At 37.8% G+C, this 24,553-nt stretch overlaps 1 protein-coding gene across 1 annotated transcript in view; it reads right to left on the reverse strand.

The window, feature by feature from the left end:
- The window catches only part of mospd2 (motile sperm domain containing 2), a 103,248-nt gene that overhangs the window by 38,547 nt on the left and 40,148 nt on the right, over window positions 1-24,553 (reverse strand). The window contains exons 6-9 of the mRNA XM_039743591.1: window positions 24,108-24,168; window positions 20,660-20,698; window positions 16,803-16,927; window positions 13,969-14,145 (exon numbers count right to left, since the gene is read on the reverse strand). Coding sequence (XP_039599525.1) covers window positions 13,969-14,145; window positions 16,803-16,927; window positions 20,660-20,698; window positions 24,108-24,168 — 402 coding nt within the window. The remainder of the gene's footprint in view (window positions 1-13,968; window positions 14,146-16,802; window positions 16,928-20,659; window positions 20,699-24,107; window positions 24,169-24,553) is intronic.

A 24,553-nucleotide genomic window follows, 5' to 3' on the forward strand; every position in this document is an offset into this window, starting at 1 on the left:
GCTGCTATTCTAGACAATTCACAGACAATGAAAGAAATGTCACTGCGGACAATATTTTCACATCACTTGCCATGGCAAATAAACTGCTTGCCTAAAAGATTAGGCTGTTCAGTACTGAGATATAGACAAAATCAGCTGGGAACTGCCAGCTCACTGTAAAAGTAAAATAATAGATGGTTAAGGAGATAGAAATGAATAATGTGTAGATACTGTATAGTTCCATGGCTTTAAACTAGATAAACAGGTTAGAAAATAGGACAGAAGAATAATAATTGGGAGTCAGCCTCGGCATGGCTGCAATGTGATTAGCAATGCTGCCTCACAGCTTTAGACACCTAGATTTGAACTGCCCTTCAGTTACTGTGTGATTTTCACATTCCATCCAGGAAATAAAAGGTTAGCTGAAAGAAGCCGTCAAAGAAATCCCACATGGAAATTCAATGTCATGGAGTACAAGCAGCCGATGCCATTGGGGCAGTCTGCTGACATGAAATGAGCTCTTAAACAAATGCTAAAACACAGTAACAGGCAAGGCTAAACAGGCATAGGAGTGGGCAAGTTGTAATTTTAAAACGTTGGACAAGGAAAGGAAAGCAGTCGAGATATCAGTTACATTTTCTGCTGATGTCTGATTAATCAATACAATAAAAAGTCATTCAGCCAGCTGCACTACATTTAGCTTCTTAATATTTCTTTAAAGTTTGTGATGTGCCATGGATTACAGCAGTGTCATAAAAAACAACAGGGAGGGGACGCTGGCGCATGCATGTTGTTGCTGCTCCTCTGTGTTAACAACACTAAGTGCCTTGAGCATGGGAAAGGTGCTACATAAATGTATTATTATTATTATTCATTCACTGTGAAGCGAGTATGTTGCCAAGCAAGGTGGTCAGCATAATACACACTAAACCCACTACAGAACTGTATAAGAAAGGTATCATGATTTAGTATAACAGCTGCAAAATTCTGATTAATGCATTTGTATTCCTAATTATTAATACCATTTTGTTATTTTATTCAGTTTTTATGCCACAAACATATTGACAAATAATATTATAATAACTGACTTCAGTTTCAATTTTCTTTTTTTTTGGAGTTGGAGTGGCATCACTGTTTTTACAATATACAACCATATTTCTTTATTATTATAAAATACAAAATTCCATCATTTACTGTTCATTCTGATCGCCATTTAAAAATTTGTGTGACAAATTTAAAATAAAAAATAAAAAAATGTGTATTATAAGTATTATTAAAACTATATTGATTATTTGTTAATTTTTTTTTAAAGAAACTATATTTTACTTGGCAGAAAAATCAAATAACATTTAGGTTATTTGTATAATATCTATTTTTATTTGCAGAATCTGCATCTAATTTGTCTGTTCAATCACCTTTGCAAATTCAGCACAATTTTAACAAAAACATGAATAAACAAAACAACAACACAAATAACATGGAATGATGAAATAAAAAGTCAAAAAGAAGAGCAAATGCACGATTATGATCTGGGTGTTGAATCTCCAGTTTTCCAAACTTCGCAGGCAGGCAACAGTAATGGTTCTTAATAAACCTTTTATCAAACAAACAAAAATACAATTAGTTTATGTATTTCCTGGTCAATTTAATAATTTCAAAACAAAAAGATAACTGAAATATTTTAAGGAAAATGAAAGCAAAGCAGCCACACTTTCAGATCAGTATCACAACATAATGTTTACTTTCTCATTAATTAAATTATTCATTATACAGTTTTTTTGTTTACTGTATTTTATAATTTTCCATTATATATATGTGAAAAAACATTTTGTTGTTTGTGCACACAAAATGAACGGGTGTATTTGCTGAAACAAAATTCAATGACAGAATATAAATAATATATATTGTAAGTATGCAATATCTGAAGTAATCTTGAATATTGTAACTCCAGTAACAATGTCGTGCTTGTAATTCCTCTGCTAAAATATCTGACTTTCTACATTGTTCAATAATTTTAACTATCATGGGAATTCATGGAATTATATTTGCCTCAGACAATTTGGTTTTGGGATTAGTGCATCATAGAGTTTAGCGAGTATGTACTAAAATAAAGGAAGATTACACTATGTTTGATTAGTCATAAACAATAGTCAGTGCCCACAGTAAGATGATTTTGGCTGTGCTCAAAACTCAATGTATTCAAAAAGCATGCAAGAACTATATCAGAGATATTAGTACAAGCAGAAAAACAGTAAGTTATTTCAATTTAATTTCTGTCTCCTAAAATATTTTACTTTACCTTTTAATAAAAGATGACCACTGCAATTATAACTTGGCCCTAACTTAAAAAAAAAAAAAAACTAGATAAAGTAGCATAATTCACAAAAAGGATACTTAAAAAATGAAAACTGTGGTTATAAATGCTGGCCCTGCTGGCTTGCACTGCCACATTGCATTTCCACAAGAATTTTCTTACAAAAGGCCACCTGTTTTATCCTGTGCAGACAATCTACTTTTCTCAAATCCAAAGTTACGCCTGGAAATAGTTACTGGAAATATCAGTCATATTTACTTATAAGAAACTGTAGAATTGAGTGTATCAAGTGTATAAGGGCAGAGTTATAATATACACAACTCCAGTTCAATTAAACAATGTAATTTCTTGCTGAAATATGAAAAAACACAATAGACAACTTCTCTTTATCCATTGCAGACTATATGTAAAAATGTTTCTGTAAAATACTGCAGATTACTAATTTAAAAATAATCTTTTTGATTACTCCTCATATTTAAAGTTTTAGCTTCTCAGATCAGTGTTGCCAGTGAACAGTGCTACGATCTGTGTTAACAATGCTGAGAAACACCCCGTCCCCCCCACCCCCAGCCTGCACCTCTACTCTTATGTACTCATGGGAATCTTACTCTATGCAGGGCAGTATATGTTGTGCATTTCTTAACTATATGAACTGTTATTATCTTTGGTATTTTGGAGAGTGTACATATGGTTGGGATTTGAGTGAGAATGCACTTCTGCTTCCCCTCTTTCACTACTATTAATGTGAAAAGAAAGCAGTAAAAACTACCCTGAGGGAAGAAAAAAAAATGTGAATTGTTCCTCATTTAAAAGGAAATCTGAAACATATTTATGTTGTTAAACTGAATTAACCTAACAAGGACAAAACAATATTAATACATACTTATGTATTAAGAGACTGGTCAAAATCCAGGAATCTAAATCTAAAAAACTGGATTATAAGATATACAGGAGTAAAATATTTTAATTGCACTTTTAATTTACAATTGTGCAGACTCTATTTCATTTACCTTTTCCTGTTTAATTTATTTTACTCATAATCTGCCTTAAATACAGTGTATCATTTTACAATGGCTTGTTTATAAAACATATAGAAGTTACTATAAAAATGAAGCATTTGTGTCCTTAAAAATGTGATTAGAAGTCTGTGCATTTTCATAAAAGAAGCATAATGTTTATTTTACCATTCAGACTTTTGTACATTGCATGTACAGGTGCCGGTCATAAAATTAGAATATCATGACAAAGTTGATTTATTTCAGTAACTCCATTCAAAAAGTGAAACTTTTTTTTTATATTAGATTCATTCATTACACACAGACTGATGTATTTCAAATGTTTATTTCTTTTAATTTTGATGATTATAACTGACAACTAATGAAAGTCCCAAATTCAAGATCTCGGAAAATTAGAATATTGTGAAAAGGTTCAATATTGAAGACACCTGGTGCCACACTCTAATCAGCTAATTAACTCAAAACACCTACAAAAGCCTTTAAATGGTCTCTCAGTCTAGTTCTGTAGGCTACACAATCATGGGGAAGACTGCTGACTTGACAGTTGTCCAAAAGACGACCATTGACACCTTGCACAAGGGAGGGCAAGACACAAAAGGTCATTGCTAAAGAGGCTGGCTGTTCACAGAGCTCTGTGTCCAAGCACATTAATAGAGAGGCGAAGGGAAGGACAAGATGTGGTAGAAAAAAGTGTACAAGCAATAGGGATAACCGCACTCTGGAGAGGATTGTGAAACAAAACCCATTCAAAACTGTGGGGGAGATTCACAAAGAGTGGACTGCAGCTGGAGTCAGTGCTTCAAGAACCACCACGCACAGACGTATGCAAGACATGGGTTTCAGCTGTCACATTCCTTGTGTCAAGCTACTCTTGAACAAGAGACAGCGTCAGAAGCATCTCGTCTGGGCTAAAGACAAAACTGCTGCCGAGTGGTCCAAAGTTATGTTCTCTGATGAAAGTAAATTTTGCATTTCCTTTGGAAATCAAGGTCCCAGAGTCTGGAGGAAGAGAGGAGAGGCACAGAATCCACGTTGCTTGAGGTCCAGTGTAAAGTTTCCACAGTCAGTGACGGTTTAGGGTGCCATGTCATCTGCTGGTGTTGGTCCACTGTGTTTTCTGAGGTCCAAGGTCAACGTAGCTGTCTACCAGGAAGTTTTAGAGCACTTCTTGCTTCCTGCTGCTGACGAACTTTATGGAGATGCAAATTTCATTTTCCAACAGGACCTGGTTTAAGGACCATGGTATCCCTGTTCTTGATTGGCCAGCAAACTCGCCTGACCTTACCCCTATAGAAAATCTATGGGGTATTGTGAAGAATACAATACGCCAGACCAGAAAAGCTGAAGGCCACTATCAGAGCAACATGGGCTCTCATAACACCCGAGCAGTGCCACAGACTGATCGACTCCATGCCACGCCGCATTGCTGCAGTAACCCAGGCCAAAGGAGCCCCAACTAAATATTGAGTGCTGTACATGCTCATACTTTTCATGTTCATACCTTTCAGTTGGCCAACATTTCTAAAAATCCTTTTTTTGCATTGGTCTTAATTGATATTCTAATTTTCTGAGATACTGAATTTGGGACTTTCATTAGTTTTCAGTTATAATCATTAAAATTAAAAGAAATAAACATTTCAAATACATCAGTCTGTGTGTAATGAATGAATCTAATATACAAGTTTCACCTTTTGAATGGAATTACTGAAATATTTCAACTTTGTCATGATATTCTAATTTTATGACCGGTACTGTCACGTTTGGGTCACAGATTTGCACAGAGACACAGGAGGTTGTTGAAAGCAGGAATTTTATTCAAACACTGCAAACAAACATTTGTTTCTTTTACAAAAGCTTAAACGTGCTCCATGAAAAGTCAGAGATGACAGTTCCGCTAGGAGCACAGAATGTCAGAGAGAGAGAGAGAGGGAGAGATAAAAGCAAAACAATCAATTCCAAATCTGACAGGCGCTGCACAAGGCTTTTAAGTAAATGGAGTACTGCGCGAGGGCTTTATTATGCGTAATAGCGCAAGTGAGAAGGGTAAGGAGCAATGTGAAGGTAGACTGTGTTTCAGGGGTTTTCCCAGGGGCGTCTGTGTCTTCTTGGGGTACGATCACCCCTCCAGCTTACACCCTCCCCCTCAGCTTTATTCACATTCTCATGAATCAAGCGACTCTCTGTACCAGATTCATGTAGTCGTGATAATGCATCTGCGTTGACGTGTTCAAAACCTGGTTGATAAAGTTTTACTGTGAACTTGTAAGGTTGTAAGCCTAGAAACCATCTAATAAGGCAAGAGTTTGTATCTTTCTGTCGGTATAACCATTGAAGTGGAGCATGATCAGTTACCAAAGTGAAGTTTCGTCCCCACAAGTAATAGTGAAGCTTCCAACCAGTTGCCAAGCATTCTTTCTCAATTGTAGAATAATTAAGTTTCCTAGGAAGTAATTTCCTACTTAGATATGTGATTGGATGTTCTTCTCCATCAAAAATCTGTGACAGGACTGTGTCTACACCAAATGCACTTGCGTCCGTTTGTAAGACAAAATCCTTTGTGAAATCCGGGTTTCTTAGAACCGGATAAGAAGACAAGGCTTTTTTTTTTTTAATTTGCTGAAAGAACGTTCGCAATTTTCTGTCAACAAGATAGGTCGGTTTTTCCAGCCTCTAGTAAGTTCTGTTAGAGGAGCAGCTCTATATGCAAAATTTGGTATGAACCTTCTGTAATAACCAGCAAGCCCCAGAAAAGCGCTTACCTGTTTCTGTGTTTTTGGTCGTGGGTAAGCATGCATTTCTTCTATTTTCCTTAATTTTGGCCTACGTAAACCCGTGCACATAGAATAACCTAAGTAATGAGTCTTGGACATGCCCAGTTTACATTTTTTTGGGTTAGCAGTAAGGCCAGCCTGTCTCAAGCTTTCAAGAACAGCTTGAAGCCGCTCCAAGTGTGTTTGCCAATCATTGCTGAAAATCACAACATCGTCAAGGTAAGCCCTGGAATATTCAGAATGAGGACGCAGGATCTGATCCATCATACACTGAAAGGTTAGTGGTACCCCATGAAGACCAAATGGTAGTCTTAGAAATTCACAAAGTCTGTCAGGAGTCGCGAATGCTGTTTTCTCACAACTGCTAGCCTCTAAAGGTACTTGCCAATAACCTTTCGTGAGATCTAGTGTGGAGATATAGCTCGCCTGACCCAGTTTTTCCAACAGTTCATCGACACGGGGCATCGGATTTGCATTGAATTTAGAGACCTTATTCAAGCGTCTGAAATTGATACAGAAGCGAACCGAACCGTCTTGCTTTGGGACTAATACGACCGGGCTGCACCAGTCACTTTTACTTTCACGATTTACACCTAATGTCAGCATCTTTTTTACCTCTTCGTGCACAATATTTCGTCACGCTTCCGGAATCCGAAACGGCCGCATCTGTACGCAAACACCAGGTTCAGTGGTAATTTTATGTTTTGTAATGTTAGTCTTGCCTGGTAAGTCTGAAAAGACATCAGTGTTCCATTCTATCAAAGATAACAGTTCTGTCTTTTGCGTGTCAGTAAGATTGTTACCAATGGCAACATCGATCTGAGAAATTGCAGCCAAGGAAGTATTAACCTCTTGTTGGTCATGCCATTACTTCAAGAGGTTAATGTGTAAAATCTGGAATGGTTTGTGCCGGCCTGGTATTCTAACCTTGTAATTTACTGGACTCATACGCTCCTCAATAAGGGCGGGGCCCTGCCATTTAGCTAAGAATTTGTGTGGGTCGGACGGAACCAGTACCAAAACACGATCACCAGGTTTAAATTCACGGAGCTTACTGCGCCTATCGTAAAGACGCTCCTGAGTTTCCTGTTTTCATTGTTGATGCTCCGCAGCAACAGAGGAAAGTATAGAAATTGTCCTGCAACGAAATTACCTGATCTGCAAAGCTTGGTCCTTGAGCTGTTGCCTCATTTCCTATTCATTCTTCTCGCACAACATCCAGGATGCCTCGCGGCCATCTGCCGAATAACAACTCGAAGGGACTCAAGCCAGTGGATGCCTGTGGTGATTCTCGCACCGCGTACATAACAAAAGACAGAACAGAGTCCCAGGTTGTGGGATCATTATGAGCGACTCGCCTGATCATCCGTTTCAAAGTTTTGTTAAATCGTTCAGTCAAGCTATTCGTTTGTGGATGGAAAACAGTGGTACTGAATTTCTTAATAGCAAAGCTATCACACAATTGTTTCATCACGTGAGAAGTAAAAGGAGTGCCTTGATCAGTTAAGAGTTCTCTAGGGAAGCCAACACAAGTAAAAATATCGCACAGAGCTTTGGCTACAGCTGTGGAGTTGGCCTTTTTCAGGGCAATCACCTCGGGATATTGTGTTGCATAGTCAACCAACACCAGCAAATACTGGTACACATTCTTAGTCTTAGGCAAAGGGCCTACAATATCTAATCCCACCCGCTGAAAGGTAACTTCTAAAATGGGCATAGGACAAAGGGAATCTCGAGGAGGCTTATAAGCGGAGACGATATGGCAGTCAGGACATGAAGTACTCTTTTCCCATATTCAGCCAATAAAATTGTTTTGATAACAGTTCTCTGGTCTTATCAGCACCCAGATGTCCCCCCAAGATGTGAGAGTGTGCCAGATTAAAAAGAGTTTCCCTATGTACTTCAGGTACAACCAGTTGTTCAATAAATTCCCCCTTTAAATGGTCTGAGATCACTCTGAAAAGGCAACCGTCCCTTTCTATAAAGTGCGGGGTTTTCATGCCCTCTGAATCACGCTCTTGGTAATAAGAGTCATTGGCAGAGCGAGCTTGTTTAAATGCATATTCTAAAGAGCTATAATTATGCTGCAAACACACAAAATCCGACTGTTTGTTAATGCACGGTTTGTGTTCAGAGGCGTTTGCAATCTGAGAAGATGTAGAAGGACCAGCCTGCCATTCTTGCAAATTGTCGGGGGTGACTTCCGTCTCACTGGAGAGATCGGGATCGATATCTAAATTGGGCTCTAGATTTTCTCCGGCCGCTACCAGTTCTTCGTCTTGGTTTTCTTCTTCTCAACTCCAGCCTCTCCCCAATGTACAATAGTGGACTGGACTACTGGTCCTTGGCATTTATTAATTAGTTTAGGAAAAAGGGCATTTGTCCGTCCTATGAGTAATAGATATGGGCACCAGTCCAAAATGGCAGACCAAACTTTAAAGTGGCGACCTTTATAAGTTAAAGGAAGAAGTAATGTCTGATAATCTTTAACATCACCATGTACACAGCGTATTTTTACAGTCTCACAGTCTCTAAGGCATTGTTCATCAAGACAGTCTCGTCTCACAATACAAAGGTCACTTCCCGAGTCCAACAATGCTGAGATTTCTATGCCCCTCAATTTCACCGGGATCAACAAGCCATCTTTTCCATCCGAAGAATATGTATTATTTGAGCAACAAACCTCGGCCAGTCCAACAGTCCAACTTCCATTGACTGAGCTGGAGACAAGCGACATTCTTTTGCCAAATGGCCGAGTTGATCACATCGGAAACATCTACGGTCTGCTCCGCTTCCAAAATATCCTCTGCGACGTCTACGGCTTCCTCGGCTCACTGTTGCCACTGTCTACCCAGAAATAGGCATCTCATCCACGACTGGATTTCCCGGGGTCCTACCTGACCCCATTCGATTTTCAGGTCCTGCATCCTGCAGCTTGTCGATGTTGTAGCTGTCGATCGAAGCGATGAGAATGTCCTGGACGTTCGTTCACAGGTTGCGATGCAGCACCAAATCCACCACCCTTTCTCCAAGCGGACTGTGAACCCTCTAATCTTCTGGACATAATCGTTAATGATTTAATATCATGACGCAGAAATTCATCTCGAAGAACTGCAGGTATCCTGGCCAGCAATATATTCATGACAACTTTTTCCATCACGTCTCCTTCAAACCAGCAGTGCATTTTATGTATCAAATCTTGAATTTGTGCACGGATTGGGCCATCCATGTTTAGTTTCCAGTCGTTAAGTGCAAAACTTTTAGCCATTTGAAATACTGTAAGTCTTCAGTGGCATCCATCTGTGCAACCACTTCTGGTACCACTTGTCACGCTTGGGTCACAGATTTGCACAGAGACACAGGAAGTTGTAGAAAGCAGGAATTTAATTCAAACACTGCAAACAAATATTTGTTTCTTTTTCAAAAGCGTAAACCTGCTCTGTGTCAAGTCAGAGATAACAGTTCCGCTGGGGCGCACAGAATGTCAGAGAGAGAGAGAGAGAGAGAGAGAGAGAGAGAGAGAGAGCGAGAGATATAAAAGAAAAATAATCAATTCCAAATATGACAGGCGCTGCACAAGGCTTTCATAAGGGCCCATAAGGCATGCTAATTCAGCGTGAGCAGGAACACTCAATAAAACTTAATAAATAAAATCGAGCAACAATGAGATACGAATAAGGCAGATCAGCCAGCGTTTATGTTTCAGCTTTTATCCATCCAGATCAGAGAATTTGAATTTCCAGTTTGATTGTCTGAAAACACCACTTACATCAACAGTTATTCTCAGGTTCAGATAAAAAATAACAGCTTCAGATCCCTGGGGGTAGGGGTTGCGTTAATATATATCGTGATAATGACTGAGAGAATGGAAGTTTTTTTACAAGTACAGTATTTTTACAAGTACAGTAATCCCTCCTCGATCGCGGGGGTTGCGTTCCAGAACCCCCCGCGATAGATGAAAATCCGCGAAGTAGAAACCATATGTTTGTATTGTTATTTTTATATATTTTAAGCCCTTATAAACTCACCCACACTGTTAACATTATTAGAACCCCCTAGACATGAAATAACACCCATTAGTCAAAAGTTTAAACTATGCTCCATGACAAGACAGAGATGACAGTTCTTTCTCACAATTAAAAGAATGCAAACATATCTTCTTCTTCAAAGAAGTAAACATCAGGGGCAGAGAATGTCAGAGAGAGAAAGCGAGAGAGAGCGCGAGAGTAAAGCAAACAATCAAAAAATCAATACGTGCTTTTGTGCTTTTAAGTATGCCGAAGCACCACGATAAAGAGGCATTTTGTAGAGGAGCGTCCGTATCCTCTAGGCAAACAGCCTCTGTGCAAACAGTCCCTCTGCTCACACACCCTCCGTCAGGCGCAGAGAAAGTCAGAGAGAGAGAGAGAGAGAGAGAGAGAGAGAGAGAACGAGAACAGCAAACAATCAAGCACCGCTCGGGAAGCACATCGTATATCATTGAGGAGTTTTATTTAATATGTAATACATGCTCTGATTGGGTAGCTTCTAAGCCATCCGCCAATAGCGTCCCTTGTATGAAATCAACTGGGCAAACAAACTGAGGAAGCACGTACCATAAATTAAAAAGACACATTGTCCACAGAAATCCGCGAACCAGCAAAAAATCTGTGATATATATTTAGATATGCTTACATTTAAAACCCGCGATGGAGTAAAGCCGCGAAAGTCGAAGCGCGATATAGCGAGGGATCACTGTACTATATATACACATTTACAGTGGCTGTTACAAATGCAAATCAAATGTATTTTTATTGTATAATATTAACAATAAAAGTAGCTCACTACTCAAAACGGTAAATATACGAGGCAGTCAGGTTCGAACCGGGGGACTACTGATTACAATTAAAAAATTCTTGCCACTACGCCACAGAAGCTGTTGCACTATTGTTGAACCTTTTGTGAAAGTGTTTATTTGATCTTTGGACTTCAGATTTTACACATTATATAGTTTATGTCTACATAATATAAAAAACGTTTCTGTTTTAACAATGTGTTTATACAGGATTATTGTAAAAATGGAACACACGTGAAATGCATGTGTTCCAAATAACGATCTATTATTTCCATTCTAAAACTCCAACACTTCACTCCCAGATAATGAAGGCTGGAACAGGGAGAACTTTGTGGCTGTTCTGTGGTGGTGGGGGGATGGAATAGTAGGCTGCTTGCTGCTGGTCTTGATTGGCACATTTACAGGACAAAAGACGCTGAGGGAGAAGTGCAAAGGGATTTAAGGTGGGCTGGATTTTTTCGTTGGCTTTGGTAATTCTAGTGTTAACAGTCCCTTAAATAAACCGACCACAAAAGCTACAACAGTTTTGAAAATTTTGGTAAGATTACAACTGCAAGTTTAAACTTCATTCTTAGTAAGAAAGCTTTAAGTTCTTATATTTGCAATTTGCCACTTATTTTCAACTAGCAAAATACGCGCGTGAAGAAGTACTGCCTTAAATTTTTTATTAAGAAGAAAAGTAAATCTTTTTAAACTGAGGGAAAATATATCAATAAGTATTTGTTAAGGATGTCTTTCTATGCCACGTTGTCAGTTCAGCCCTCCCGGTGTAATATGACCAAGCTGTGCGCTGAGCTTACCTTTGTGCATGCAACGTACAGTTGGCCATGTGAAAAGCAATCTTGCCTCAAATCTCACAGCTTGGATTGCTGTTGTCATAATCTGTTTGAGTTTCCTGGTTTGTTTCAATTCATTAGTATTTGCAGGACTTGGGTTTAAGTGACATTCGGCATCTGTCAAGCGTTGTAAGCACACAACCGGTTTCATCGATAACTTCACATCCAGTTTTTGAGAGTTTAAACATTCATAAACATCAAAGTGTCCATTACTGAAATCGTCACCTGTGAATCTAAGATGTTTCAGAGGCATTAGCGGTTGTCCAAAGGTGTAAAATAATTTGGCCATTTCGGTACACTTGAAAGCGACAACCGAACAATTCAGCGGCAGCCTTCAACTCACATGCAGAACCATAGGTGAAGGGCTTAAGCATTTCACTCTTATAGTGCTCCTGTGTAGTATAATTATCTCCTGTACCGTCATCAGTCCACACCTTGAACCTGTCCCAGTCATTCAATACATAAGACACAATGTTCCTCCAGATATCAAGAGTGAGCCTGATATGGCCGTGCAATATGTAACACAGAGAATGGAAAAGGCAGGCGCCATCTCCGGGCATGGAAACCACTCGGTAAGTGACAGTTCTTTGATCGATGGTGATCACCTTGATAGACATGTTAATTGGGGTACTGTTGGAAAGATAAAGGAAATGGGTACCTGAACAATATAAACTAAGTCTAAAATACCTATACAATAACATTTATCGTAATAAACGAACAATAAAACAGCGGAGAAGCCGTGGATTAAATAAAAAGGCTGCAGTTATCAGCAGGGAGACGTGAATCCCATGGCGAAGCAAGGAAGGGAATGAAGAGACCGGAGCGACGGACGGCCTTATATAGGATAGGCAGCCAACAACGTGGGAGGTGTGGGAATGGGGGACCCAACACCACCGCACACGGCGACCGAGCTGCAGGCTATGGACGTATACATACTCAGCAAAAAAAGAAACGTCCCTTTTTCAGGACTGTGTATTTCAACAATAATGTTTTAAAAATCCAAATAACTTTACAGATCTTCATTGTAAAGGGTTTAAACAATGTTTTCCATGCATGTTCAATTAACCATAATCAAATTAATTAACATGCACCTGTGGAATGGTCGTTAAGACCTTAACAGCTTACAGAAAGTAGGCATTTAAGGTCACAGTTCTAAAAACGCAGGACACTAAAGAGACTTGTCTACCGACTGTGAAAAACACCCAAAGAAAGATGCCCAGGGTCCCTGCTCATCTGCGTGAACGTGCATTAGGCATGCTGCAGGGAGGCATGAGGACTGCTGATGTGGCTATGGCAATAAATTGCCATGTCTGTACTGTGAGACGCCTAAGACAGCGCTACAGGGAGACAGGAAGGACAGCTGATCATCCTCGCAGTGGAACAGCCTGGATCTCAATCCCATTGAGCACGTCTGGGACCTGTTGGATTGCAGGGTGAGGGCTAGGGCCATTCCCCCCAGAAATGTCCAGGTACTTGCAGGTGCCTTGGTGGAAGAGTGGGGTAACATCTCACAGCAAGAACTGACAAATCTGGTCCAGTCCATGAGGAGGAGATGCACTGCAGTACTTCAAGCAGCTGGTGGCCACACCAGATACTGACTGGTACTTTTGATTTTGAGCCTCCCTTCATTCAGGGACACATTGTGAAACATTTTTAGTTTATGTCTTATGGTGTTGACTCTTTTAGTGTTCATACAAATATTTACACATTAAGTTTACTGAAAGTAAAAACAGTTGAAAGTCAGTGGACGTTTCTTTTTTTGCTGAGTATATGTACATAAGTAGGATTCAGTTAGCGTTGGGAACCCGGGTACCAAATTTCTTGAAGATGGGGCCCATAGGTAATAAAGACCGTTGGAAAGTTCAATATGGTGGCCGACAGTGGTGTCATACCACCGAAATAAGTACGTAGCACAGGGAAGCCGCCTACCAAAGTTCGTGAAGATGGGGCCATAAATAAGAAAGTTTAACATGGCGGACATTGTCGACCGTTATACATAGAATTTCAAAATGAAACCTGCTTAACTTTTGTATGTAACCTGTAAGGAATGAGCCTGCCAAATTTCAGCCTTCTACCTACACGGGTAGTTGGAGAATTAGTGATGAGTGAGCCAGTCAGTCAGTCAGTGAGGGCTTTGCCTTTTATTAGTATAGATGTTGAAGACTTTGAATTTCAGTTCATTTTAAAAGGATATGGTAGTATGCAAAAAATAAGATACCTTTTTTGTTTTCTGCAGTTGATCTTCATTCTGGCTCATTTCAAGTGGATCCCTGCATTCTGATTCAGCATCATCTTTACTTTCTGTATCATCCTCACTGACAATAGGTCCGTTTTCACATAGTGGTGTTTGAAAATCATCATCTGGTAAAGGTGGATAGCTATATTTAAAGTCGTCCTAAGAAAAAAAAAATAAGTAAGTGATTACATATGGCACCATGCTAATTTCTTTGATATTTAATTTTCGAAATGTGCTGCATGAGGTACATACTTTTTCACAATTGGACCGTACTTATTATATTTTAAGTAAGTCTCATAACCCTAATAAAGTAATATAAAAAGCATCTAGATATGCTGATCAGTTTAGCAGCTGGTGCCGAGAATGAATCACTAGAAATATTGCCCTATCAAGGTATACTGGACACACTGAACAATGAAATAAACTTGAGTAAAGACTTTACTGAAGCAAAATTGCATTGTTTTTAATTTATTTTTAATGAGTGCAGGACAAGAACGAACCAAAACACGTGCATCATTTACAATATTCGAGTGAATATGTGCACCACATATTTGTTTTTACAAAGCGTTCCTTTGGGAAAACTAAGTGCAGCAGGGTAAAGACTATCTCAAAAAAAAAAAAAATAACTGAAGTACAAATGTAATAAAGTAAAACAAATAAATTAATCTGGCATGGTATTATAAATACCGTATAACAGGACTGAATATTGTCCATCAGATGCAGTTTTTCAGTAACATTGATATTGCCAGGACTGCATTTCTTTGCTATCAGTATACCAATTTACACAGCTGATTGAGCTAAGGGTTCTTGTCAGAACACACCACACAGAAAAAAGGCTGTACACAACACTTGAATGTCTTAATGTTGTCAGTTATGTGGTATGTAATTCTGCCTATTGATAACCTTACATTTCTTCATTTCTCTCTCTCTCTCTCTCTCTCTCTCTCTCTCTCTCTCTCTCTCTCTCTCTCTCTCTCTCTCTCTCTCTCTCTCTCTCTCTCTCTCTCTCTCTCTCTCTCTCTCTCTCTCTCTCTCTCTCTCTCTCTCTCTCTCTCTCTCTCTCTCTCTCTCTCTCTCTCTCTCTCTCTCTCTATATATATATATATATATATATATATATATATATATATATATATATATATATATATATATATATATCTATATATCTATATATCTATATATCTATATATCTATATATCTATATCTATCTATCTTTTGATTTGTAAGTTGTTTGGTTTCTTCCACAAAGATGATGAAACAGGAAGCCAAATACAAAAAAAACAGGTGTGTTTTTGCACATTGACCTATTGAAAAAGATAATGATTACCCTACTAAAAACAAACAAGATGGTATTAGGCCTCTGGCAGTAGACAGTTAAATGACTCACCATGTGGACACACTGTTTATTCACAGAATATTTTTTTTAGAATCACAAAATTGGTAAAACGGGGTATTGGTAGCTGCTTTCCTTCACTATCTACTGGGTTTGGGACAGGTGGCTATGAAGAACTGGTCATCTGCACTACATCACTCTTCTTTTTTGCCCAACAGTTCTTGTGCAGCCTGGAGGTATATTTCAGATCACTGAAAAGCAAGAGGTGGGTCCAACTAAGCAAGAAATGGGTCCAGCTAAGCACATTCCAGAATAGTCAGTGTGTCACTGCAGAATGCTGTGGTGACCATGCTGGTTAAGTGTGCCTTCAGCTCTAAATAAAGTGAAGACAGTGCTACCAGCAAAGCACCCCTACATCACCACACCTGCTCCCCTTTTCATTATTATTGTTGCCTGCATGGGTGCCAAACCTTCAACAGCTTCATGAAACCTTTGTTCGTCTGTGTTATGTTACTTCCTCAGTATGAGCCTCTCCCAGTGTTCATCAAGTTAAATATGAGAGGAGGAACTTTTCTGGAAGATTTTGTGCACTCATACATTTTCTTTTTTAACATTTCAGCATGTTAATAATAAACATTAACAGATAAAGGGGTTCAGTGTGGTTTTATTACCCCTTTGTGGCAGTATACATGAAGCGGCACATCATTAGCCACAACGCAGAAATTTCAGAGGTTAATTGGATTCAAAGTCAGACTGTAGCAGTACAGAGCATGCGGAACATTGGTCACAATGGGATAACTTAAAGTCGCATGCGATTGCATTATCTTTCTTGAATCCCTCATAATGTTTGATCACCTTAATTTTTGTGTCAAAATCAATTGCCTTTATTCTTGTAACTGTAAGACAAATGTAACTGAACATAGTCAAAACCACTGCAGGTAACAAATGGAGTTCGAGATGAAGGAGTTACGGCACACGGAGCTGGTGTGGCGAAAGCGGTTTGCCCATGTGATGTGGTGGTTGTGATTGTAAGTTGAATAATCCTAAGACACATAGTAGTGTTGTGTTGTTTGTAAGTAAAGAGTTTTTGCACATTTTTTGTTTGTTTCTGTGCTGACTAACAAATGGAACTACTTCTGGAACATGTATAATATAATATTGCATTCCAACATCAGAATTAGATGCACAAACTTTTTTTGTTAAGTTTGACTGCATTACAAAAAAGTGTTCAAAAGTTTTTGGGCAACCCTTGCATTATATTCCAACTTTCCAAGCCATCTGCATTAAAAAAAAAATACTGCATGAACAAATTGATTTAAATGACAAACTAGAATTCACCACAATCTAACCTGAGGTCCAGAATGTTCCTACCACAAAGTATTTTCGCCACTTACTGACAGAAATGTCTTAAATATTAACAGACTCTATGAGATTCCATTTCTTAAAAAACATCCATATAAAACAATTTAAAAGGTACACATACCATTCCACCCATGTATGGAGGTAGATATTCACGATCAATGAACTCTTGAATGTCATTCTTTGATACAAACTTCAGCTTGCTTATTGCCTCAGGGCCTAGCCAAGTCTTCACAATTTTCCATGCAGCTATATTAAGAGAATTACATTTTTTACATTAAAAGGAACTTTTTCTTCTTCATAAATGTTTTCCAAAGCAAAGGTTTTTTTTTTTTGCATAGTAAAGCAACTAATACCCTTTAATTAACAGTATGCAAAGTAGGCTTGCCGATATGAAGCATAAATGGGATTTGAATCTTTGACTTTAGGATGTTTAAAAATAAGGAAATAAATAAATAAAAGCTTAATTTATGAGAATGAAATAAAGCCCAGCAATTTATGACCTGGTCCTCCATGGTTTATCCCTCAGTTTTATGTAGGTCTTAGACCTTAATTTACGTCTCTACAAGGGAGATGCAAATCTGCATTTTGGAGAATTAGTTTAAAGGTGACAATGATAAAAGGGACATACTTTTAGTATGGATGTAATTGCCCTGCTTTTAAAATAATTAATGATAATTAATGGAGAATCAGCTGCTTTAACCAGTTTGGTTTAATCAAATACTTTTATCACTATTGATTGTCATTGCCCAGTGTATACCTTAGGCCAGTCATTCTCTCCAAGATAAAAAAAAATTCAATATAGTGTTCATATTTGTTCTAAAAAGATATCAGAATACACAAACTGTAGAATCTAAGGTGTCAGTGGCCCTTGAAAGACGATCTCCCATAATAACTGTAGGATTGTAAAGTTGCATATGCTCTTCCCTTCTGCAATTGCATATCTAATGATAGGAACAGTAGATAATCTTTTTTGAGTGTCACAGATATGAAACTTAAAAACAAAGAAGTAAACTACACCATGTGATGAGGCTGTATGAAAGATCATCTCGCTTCTGTACCCAACAACATATTATCCAATTAATTCATGTTATTAGTAGACACCAGCTAACAATCTAATTGCTATGCAAAAATATGTAAGTACACCAAAATATGTATAATGTATATAAATAAATACACATACATACATATTGAACATACAAAATTATACACAGTATTATCTAGGGGGGCGGCACAGTGGGTAGCGCTGCTGCCTCGCAGTAAGAGGACATGGGCTCGCTTCCCGGGTCCTCCCTGCGTGGAGTTTGCATGTTCTCCCCGTGTCTGCGTGGGTTTCCTCTGGGTGCTCCGTTTTCCTCCCACAGTCCGAAGACATGCAGGTCAGGTGCAATGGCGATTCTAAATTGTCCCTGGTGTGTGGGTGTGTGCCCTGCGGTGGGCTGGCGTCCTGCCCAGGGTTTGTTTCCTGCCATGCACCCTGTGTTGGCTGGGATTGGCTCCAGCAGACCAGTGACCCTGTAGTTAGTATATAACGGATTGGATAATGGATGGATGGATGGATGAATTATCTAGGGCACCTAAGTACACCATGAGGTCATTTTGTTTATATACATATGAATATCAGCATTATGATTATATTCAAGTAGTGTGCATTTGAACAAGACTGTGACAAGGGAATACAGACTAGAACACTGTATTTGATATAAAAACATTTTTTTTTAAATACAAGTGCTGTCCTCCTTATCAGATGATAATTATACACAGTAGAATACTGATTATCTGAGGTAATGAACAGGTAGTACCTTGGATAGCTGGAAACTTAGATAAAAAGGATGGCCATTGTAATGGAGATGATGTGCAGAGAATGTGGGGCTGATACAAAGAGAGTCCTACTGAAGTCACTTGGGAAGGGTACCACTCAAAGAGATCAGAGATGGGCTCTGCAAAGCTGATGGATGAAGCTCTCCATCTAGCTCACCCAGCAAAGTGCTTGCCTCTGAGCTGGAGAACAGAGTGCAAATCTTCAAATTGAGATGCAGTCCTAAAACCCACACCTCTCTAAACAAATTTTTATTAAAATAAGTGTAATACCTTACACTTTTTATGGCTTGAGAGCGTGTTATGTCTGTATTCAATGACACAAGATGAATGTCATTTTTGCCTCATCCACTTTAAGTTCAAGCTAAACTTAATATACTTTCACAATTAATAACTGTTTTATGTGCATGTCTGAAGTATCTACAAGAAAAAAAAAAAAAAAGTGTGCATACCGTGGCATGCAAAAGTATTTAATCCTGTTAAAAGTCATCTTCATTTTCTGCAAAACCAAAGATTTGATCGCATATTTATCCATTCAGTATTTTTAATGTGAACTCTTATGCTGTAACAATACATTACCAAGGTCACTGAAGAAAAACTCAAAAGTTCATCCAAGCCATACACATTAATATTTTGTTAAGAACCCTTTTGCTGTGCAAGAACAGCCTTAATTCTTTTACAGTAAGTATGCACCAGTTTTGCACATTGTTCAGGAGTGATTCTTCCTCATTCTTCTTGGCAGAATTTAGAGATCCTCCAAGTTAGTGGGATGCTACCTCTGGACACCAGTTTTCACATAGTGCCACCGTTTCTCAATAAGGTTAAGATCATGGCTTTGACTTACCATTCCAAAGGATTCATCTTTCTGTTTTTGATCCATTCCAGTGTTGTTTTGGCCTTATACGTAGGGTCATTGTCATGTTGAAAGATGAATCTTTCCTGAAATTCAGGTTCATAACAGACTAGAACAAGTTCTGCTGCAAAATTGTGCGGTATTTGTGTCAATCCATTGTCCCTTCAACTCTGACACGATTCCCGGTCCCAGCACATGAAAAGCATCCTCATAGCATGATGCTGCACCATATTTCACAGTAGGTGTGGTGTTTCTTGAGGCATGGGCAGTTTTAGTTTTATGCCACACATACTTCTTTGGTGTCTGGCCAGAAAGTTATATTTTGGTCTCATCTTACCAGAAAAGCACCTCCAACTGGGTTTTTCTAATGTTTTGTATAAAATTTTGTAGAAATATGCTTTTATGCGGACATTCTTAAGGCATGGCTTCTTTCTTGCTACCCTCCTGTAGAGGCCTGTTTGATAGGGAGTTCTTGAAAACTGTGGACCATTGCCCATCATCCCAGTTTCAGCCGAAGAGCACTGCAGACTTCCGAGAGTGACAGTCTTGCTCTGAGGTTTAGCTTTGAGGGACTGCTTGTTCTAGTTAAAGTCTGGGTGCGGTGATAAATGTTCCACTTTCTGATGATTGATCCAACAGTGATTAACAGGACATTCAAACTCTTCGGTATTTTTTGTAGGCATTTCCTGCCTTGTGCATTTCAATGACTTTGTTTCACACATCAGTAGAATGCTCCTTTATGTTCATTTTTGCAGTGATTGAACAACAAAGGCTACAGCTCTTACAAAGGGTGTTTTTCATATCCAGGGAGATAAAGGACTCACAAGTAGTACCTAATTACTGTATATTTAACTATTGTCAAATGACTGTCACCTTTCTGTCTTTTGTAATTAATATACCTGGCACTTCCAAAGCACAGAGGTTTGAATACTTATGCAAACGCGAACTTTTGAGTTTTTCTTCTTCAGATAAATATTTACAGAAAACGGTTTATTTTTACTTTGGAAATGTATTGTTACAGCATAAGAGTTCACATTAAAAATAATGAATGGATTAATATGTGTACAAATCTTTTGTCATGTAGAATATTATAATGATTTTCAAGGGGATTGAATACTTTTGCACATCACTGTATATAGAATCATACTTATACATACAATTTTATTATAGGTTAGAATTCAACAAATAAATCATTTACTTAAAGAGTATAGTTTTCTGTTGGACTCTCTCTGGTATCTTTATATCACATTCAACTGGTATGAAGTGGTAAACAACAAAATAAAGCTTAATAAGCAAAACAATATACTCACCATTCATGATCCATGGCATTTCATACATGATCATTTTTGCTGTAAGAGAGATAAACTTGTATATATTAGCAGCAACTAATCAGTAAGAGCAGTCATGAAATACACTGACTGCAAAAAGATCAATGTTAGGTAAACTGAAAAAACTTACAGAATTTACAACAAAACATTTTATTAAGCTCTGTAAATTAATTCATTTTTAGCATCCACTTTTGCATTGTATCAGGACTATATAATCCGATAAGTTCCTGCTGTCATGAAATAATGACAACAGAATAAAATGCTAGTCCTACTCTGGGCATGATTTGATAATGATACTCTAAAATCAATCATGTCTAACATATTTTGAAAGGTCCTGGCACCAAACTGGTCACTTGCGTGAACATTAAATTTTTACCTTCTGGATCATAACTCTCTCTCCCTCCATTTTTCTAGTGCCTTGTCCAGTGGCATACAGAGCCCTTCATTTCACATTCACATGCACACCTGCATTCATGCTGCCTGTGTAAATTTTCTTTTCCTTTTTGGTAAAAACACTGTCTTTAGTTCATTTCTTTTGTCATTTGTTACTCCATGGCAGCTTACTACAGTGTAATGCGACATTTAAAAAAAAAAGAAAAAAAACAAACAACAACACACAAAATATAAGATTGTAAATATGAACACAAAGTGCCACTGGAAACTGCAGTAGCAGTTTCACGTAGCAATATTGTCATGCAAATGTAATAGAAACCTTGACATCTTTAATAAAAGTTACTGGAAATGATATCAGAACAATTTAGATATTAGTTAACCAAATGACTAGAGTAAATTGTTGGCTGTTTCTCAGTCCCTTCTTTTTCTTAACAAATTTGTTTATACAGAGTGGGCCATTTATATGGATACACCTTAATAAAATGGGAATGGTTGGTGATATTAACTTCCTGTTTGTGGCACATTAGTATATGTGAGGGGGGAAACCTTTCAAGATGGGTGGTGACCATGGTGGCTGCAATGACCCGGTTACTGCGTTCACCAGACATCAACACAATTTCTATCCGCTCCTCATGTGTTAACCTCTGCGACATGTCAATGGCTGTAAACAAAGAGAAACTTGTAAATAACTCATGAAAGAATAAAGTTACGTTAAAACCAAGCACACCATTGTTTTTCTTGTGAAATTCCCAATAAGTTTGATGTGTCACATGACCCTCTTCCTATTGACAAAAACATTGAACAAAAGTTGGATCCAAAATGGCCGACTTCCAAATGGCCACCATGGTCACCACCCATTTTGAAAGGTTTCCCCCCTCACATATACTAATGTGCCACAAACAGGAAGTTAATATCACCAGCCATTCCCATTTTATTAAGGCGTATCATATAAATGGCCCACCCTGTACTTTTCTAGTTATGGATGACCATAACTGTTTTTAAAAATAAAAAAAGTAGTAATAGTTTTCAATTAGGAAGACACTGTTCCTGCCTTTCACACAATACCACCACCAAAGAAGCATCCGAGACAAAAAAAAAAAAAATAACTTCTTTCAAAAACATCCAAAAAGCCATTTAGGCTTTCTGGCCTATTCCCATCCACATCCAAGGACAATGGTTTATTTTTTTTTAAAAAAACAGTGATTTAAGGCTTAGAAATTGACCAAACCCCAATCAAAGCTTCCAGCAGTGCTATGTCTGAGAAGGGCACATTACTGAAATTACTACAGTATTTCCACCTGTCAATAATACCCACAGCTGAGGTCACCGTTTCCCCACCCTTACCCAAGAACTACTTGGGTGATGCCAAGCCTACTCTTTGAAATGTCACCAAATGATTAATTAGAACTCTCACTGACGTTATTCAAAGGTTATTGCTCTTGGCCTTAACAAACTTCCCCAAAACAGGAACGCTATGTTAACTCTCAATCAAATCTAGAGATCATGCTGGTATCTTTGTACCAAAAAAAACTACACAGGTTTTCTTATTGTTGATTCCTACAAAGAGATTATTGGTCTGACAGGCAACCTAATGGCCACAGCATTTTGTAATACTGAGAATTAGATTAATTCAGAACACATAGCTTAAGTTATCTCAAATAGCGGCATCAACAAGTTGTTCCAATTTGAATATTCAAGATCCATATAGTACAGAAAGTACAGGTCTAAACAAGCAGCTCAATACCCTCTCATTACCAGAATGTCCAGAATATATGTCCTCAGATCAGTTGACAGAACTGCTGTGGCAAATTACAATGTTTACATAGTTATCACTCAAAACAAAAAGTTTGTATAATTTCAGTTATGCAACTGTTGACACACATCATATTAAGAAAACAGAAACCCAAAATAATTATAGTATAAAATTTCAATTAACCAACAAAAATCTCCATTAGACAATTGAATAAGAAATTGCACATTTTTTTAACACCAACACCTTCTGCAAAATTGTTCTCTTACTTAGAAAAGAAAAAAAAAATGTACATTAAACATTAATATGCTCAGGAAATATATGATCGATTTTTCTCCTGTTCTTTTACTTCCTGTGTCCACCTAGCACTTTAATTCTTATATTTTGGGAAAATGTGGTTACTTATTTTTAATGTAATTCCTCTCTCTATTATTCTGTACCTGCTGTATAAAACAACAATAAAGTAGGCAACCCTGGGTCTAGATCTGAGAGGGACACACTCCTCAGGCAGAGGGGAAAGTATACCTGCATGAGAAGCCTGCTATAAAGCAGCTCTGTAATCACCGTGTGTTTTTACAAACAGCACTTCAAACATGTCTCCCAGCTGCTAAAAAAGTCTATCGTCCTGGATGAATGGCTGCCAGTAATCCCGAGATGTGGACCCTGGGTTTGGGTTGGCTAATGGAGCCAGGAGAGTGTGTGCCATATGGGTTGCCTCCAAGTCCAGCTGAGCGTGGTGAGGTGGAGTTGGGTAACATGGGAGTCTTTATACAATTTCACTTTCTTGCCTGGGCAATGCTGGATAAATTCAATTAGTTATTGTTAAAAGTAAAATGCTTTTCTAAACACTAAATTAAAATAAAAATAGTATCTGAATTTTCATGCACCTGGTGGTAAAGTTCTGTTAGCAAAATTAGGCTGATCTTGCTAAAATGCCATTTACAGCTGGATTTTCTGTTTCAAAACTCACTTTTGACCTTTGGACTAAGACAGCAGTTGACTTAAATAATCAAAACAAAACTTCTTCCTCTGTAGTAATGCCTCTAGGTTATTTTTTTTTTTTTCCTTTTTTAGTGCATGCCTAAATGTTGGTGTTTTGCAATGCGTAACTAAACAACACATTAACCTTTATTTTAACTGTGCAAGGAAGAACTGTAATGGTGTACTTTTCTAAAGATCTAAGTATACACATCACATCAAGAAAAAAATCTTTGCAGCAGAAAGTTTCATTTTTACTAAACATCCAGAAAAAAATAAAATTATTAATAAGACAAGTTAAACACTTACAAAGGAATTTTGGATAATAAACCTTGAAACAACTGATGATGTACTTTACAAAATCCATATCCTAAAAAAGAAAAAAAAAAAAAAAAAAAAAAAAAAAAACTGCATTAATAAAGGTAAGAAAATCTTGTTTCTTCATATATTTTCTAAAAATCCTACTCATAAACGTCTACTACAAAGAGAGGAGACAGAACAATATTTAAGTTATAAAATATTATCAGAGGAGTTTTTCAACAATACATTAAAGCATTTTTCAAATCAAAATGCAAGTATGCAAGTAGAACAAATATGATATATTTTATCTATACACAATTAAATTTACATATTTATACTCTCAATGTCAAAATTGTGTCAAACTTCCATATCATGTTTAAGCAAAACTTAGATTATCCAGCAAATGAGAAAGCAAAAGGATTCCAGCTTAAATTATATAATATTTCTTTCAACCG

The sequence above is a fragment of the Polypterus senegalus genome, chromosome 2 (genome assembly GCF_016835505.1).
Source record: "Polypterus senegalus isolate Bchr_013 chromosome 2, ASM1683550v1, whole genome shotgun sequence".
NCBI classification, from domain to species: domain Eukaryota; kingdom Metazoa; phylum Chordata; class Cladistia; order Polypteriformes; family Polypteridae; genus Polypterus; species Polypterus senegalus.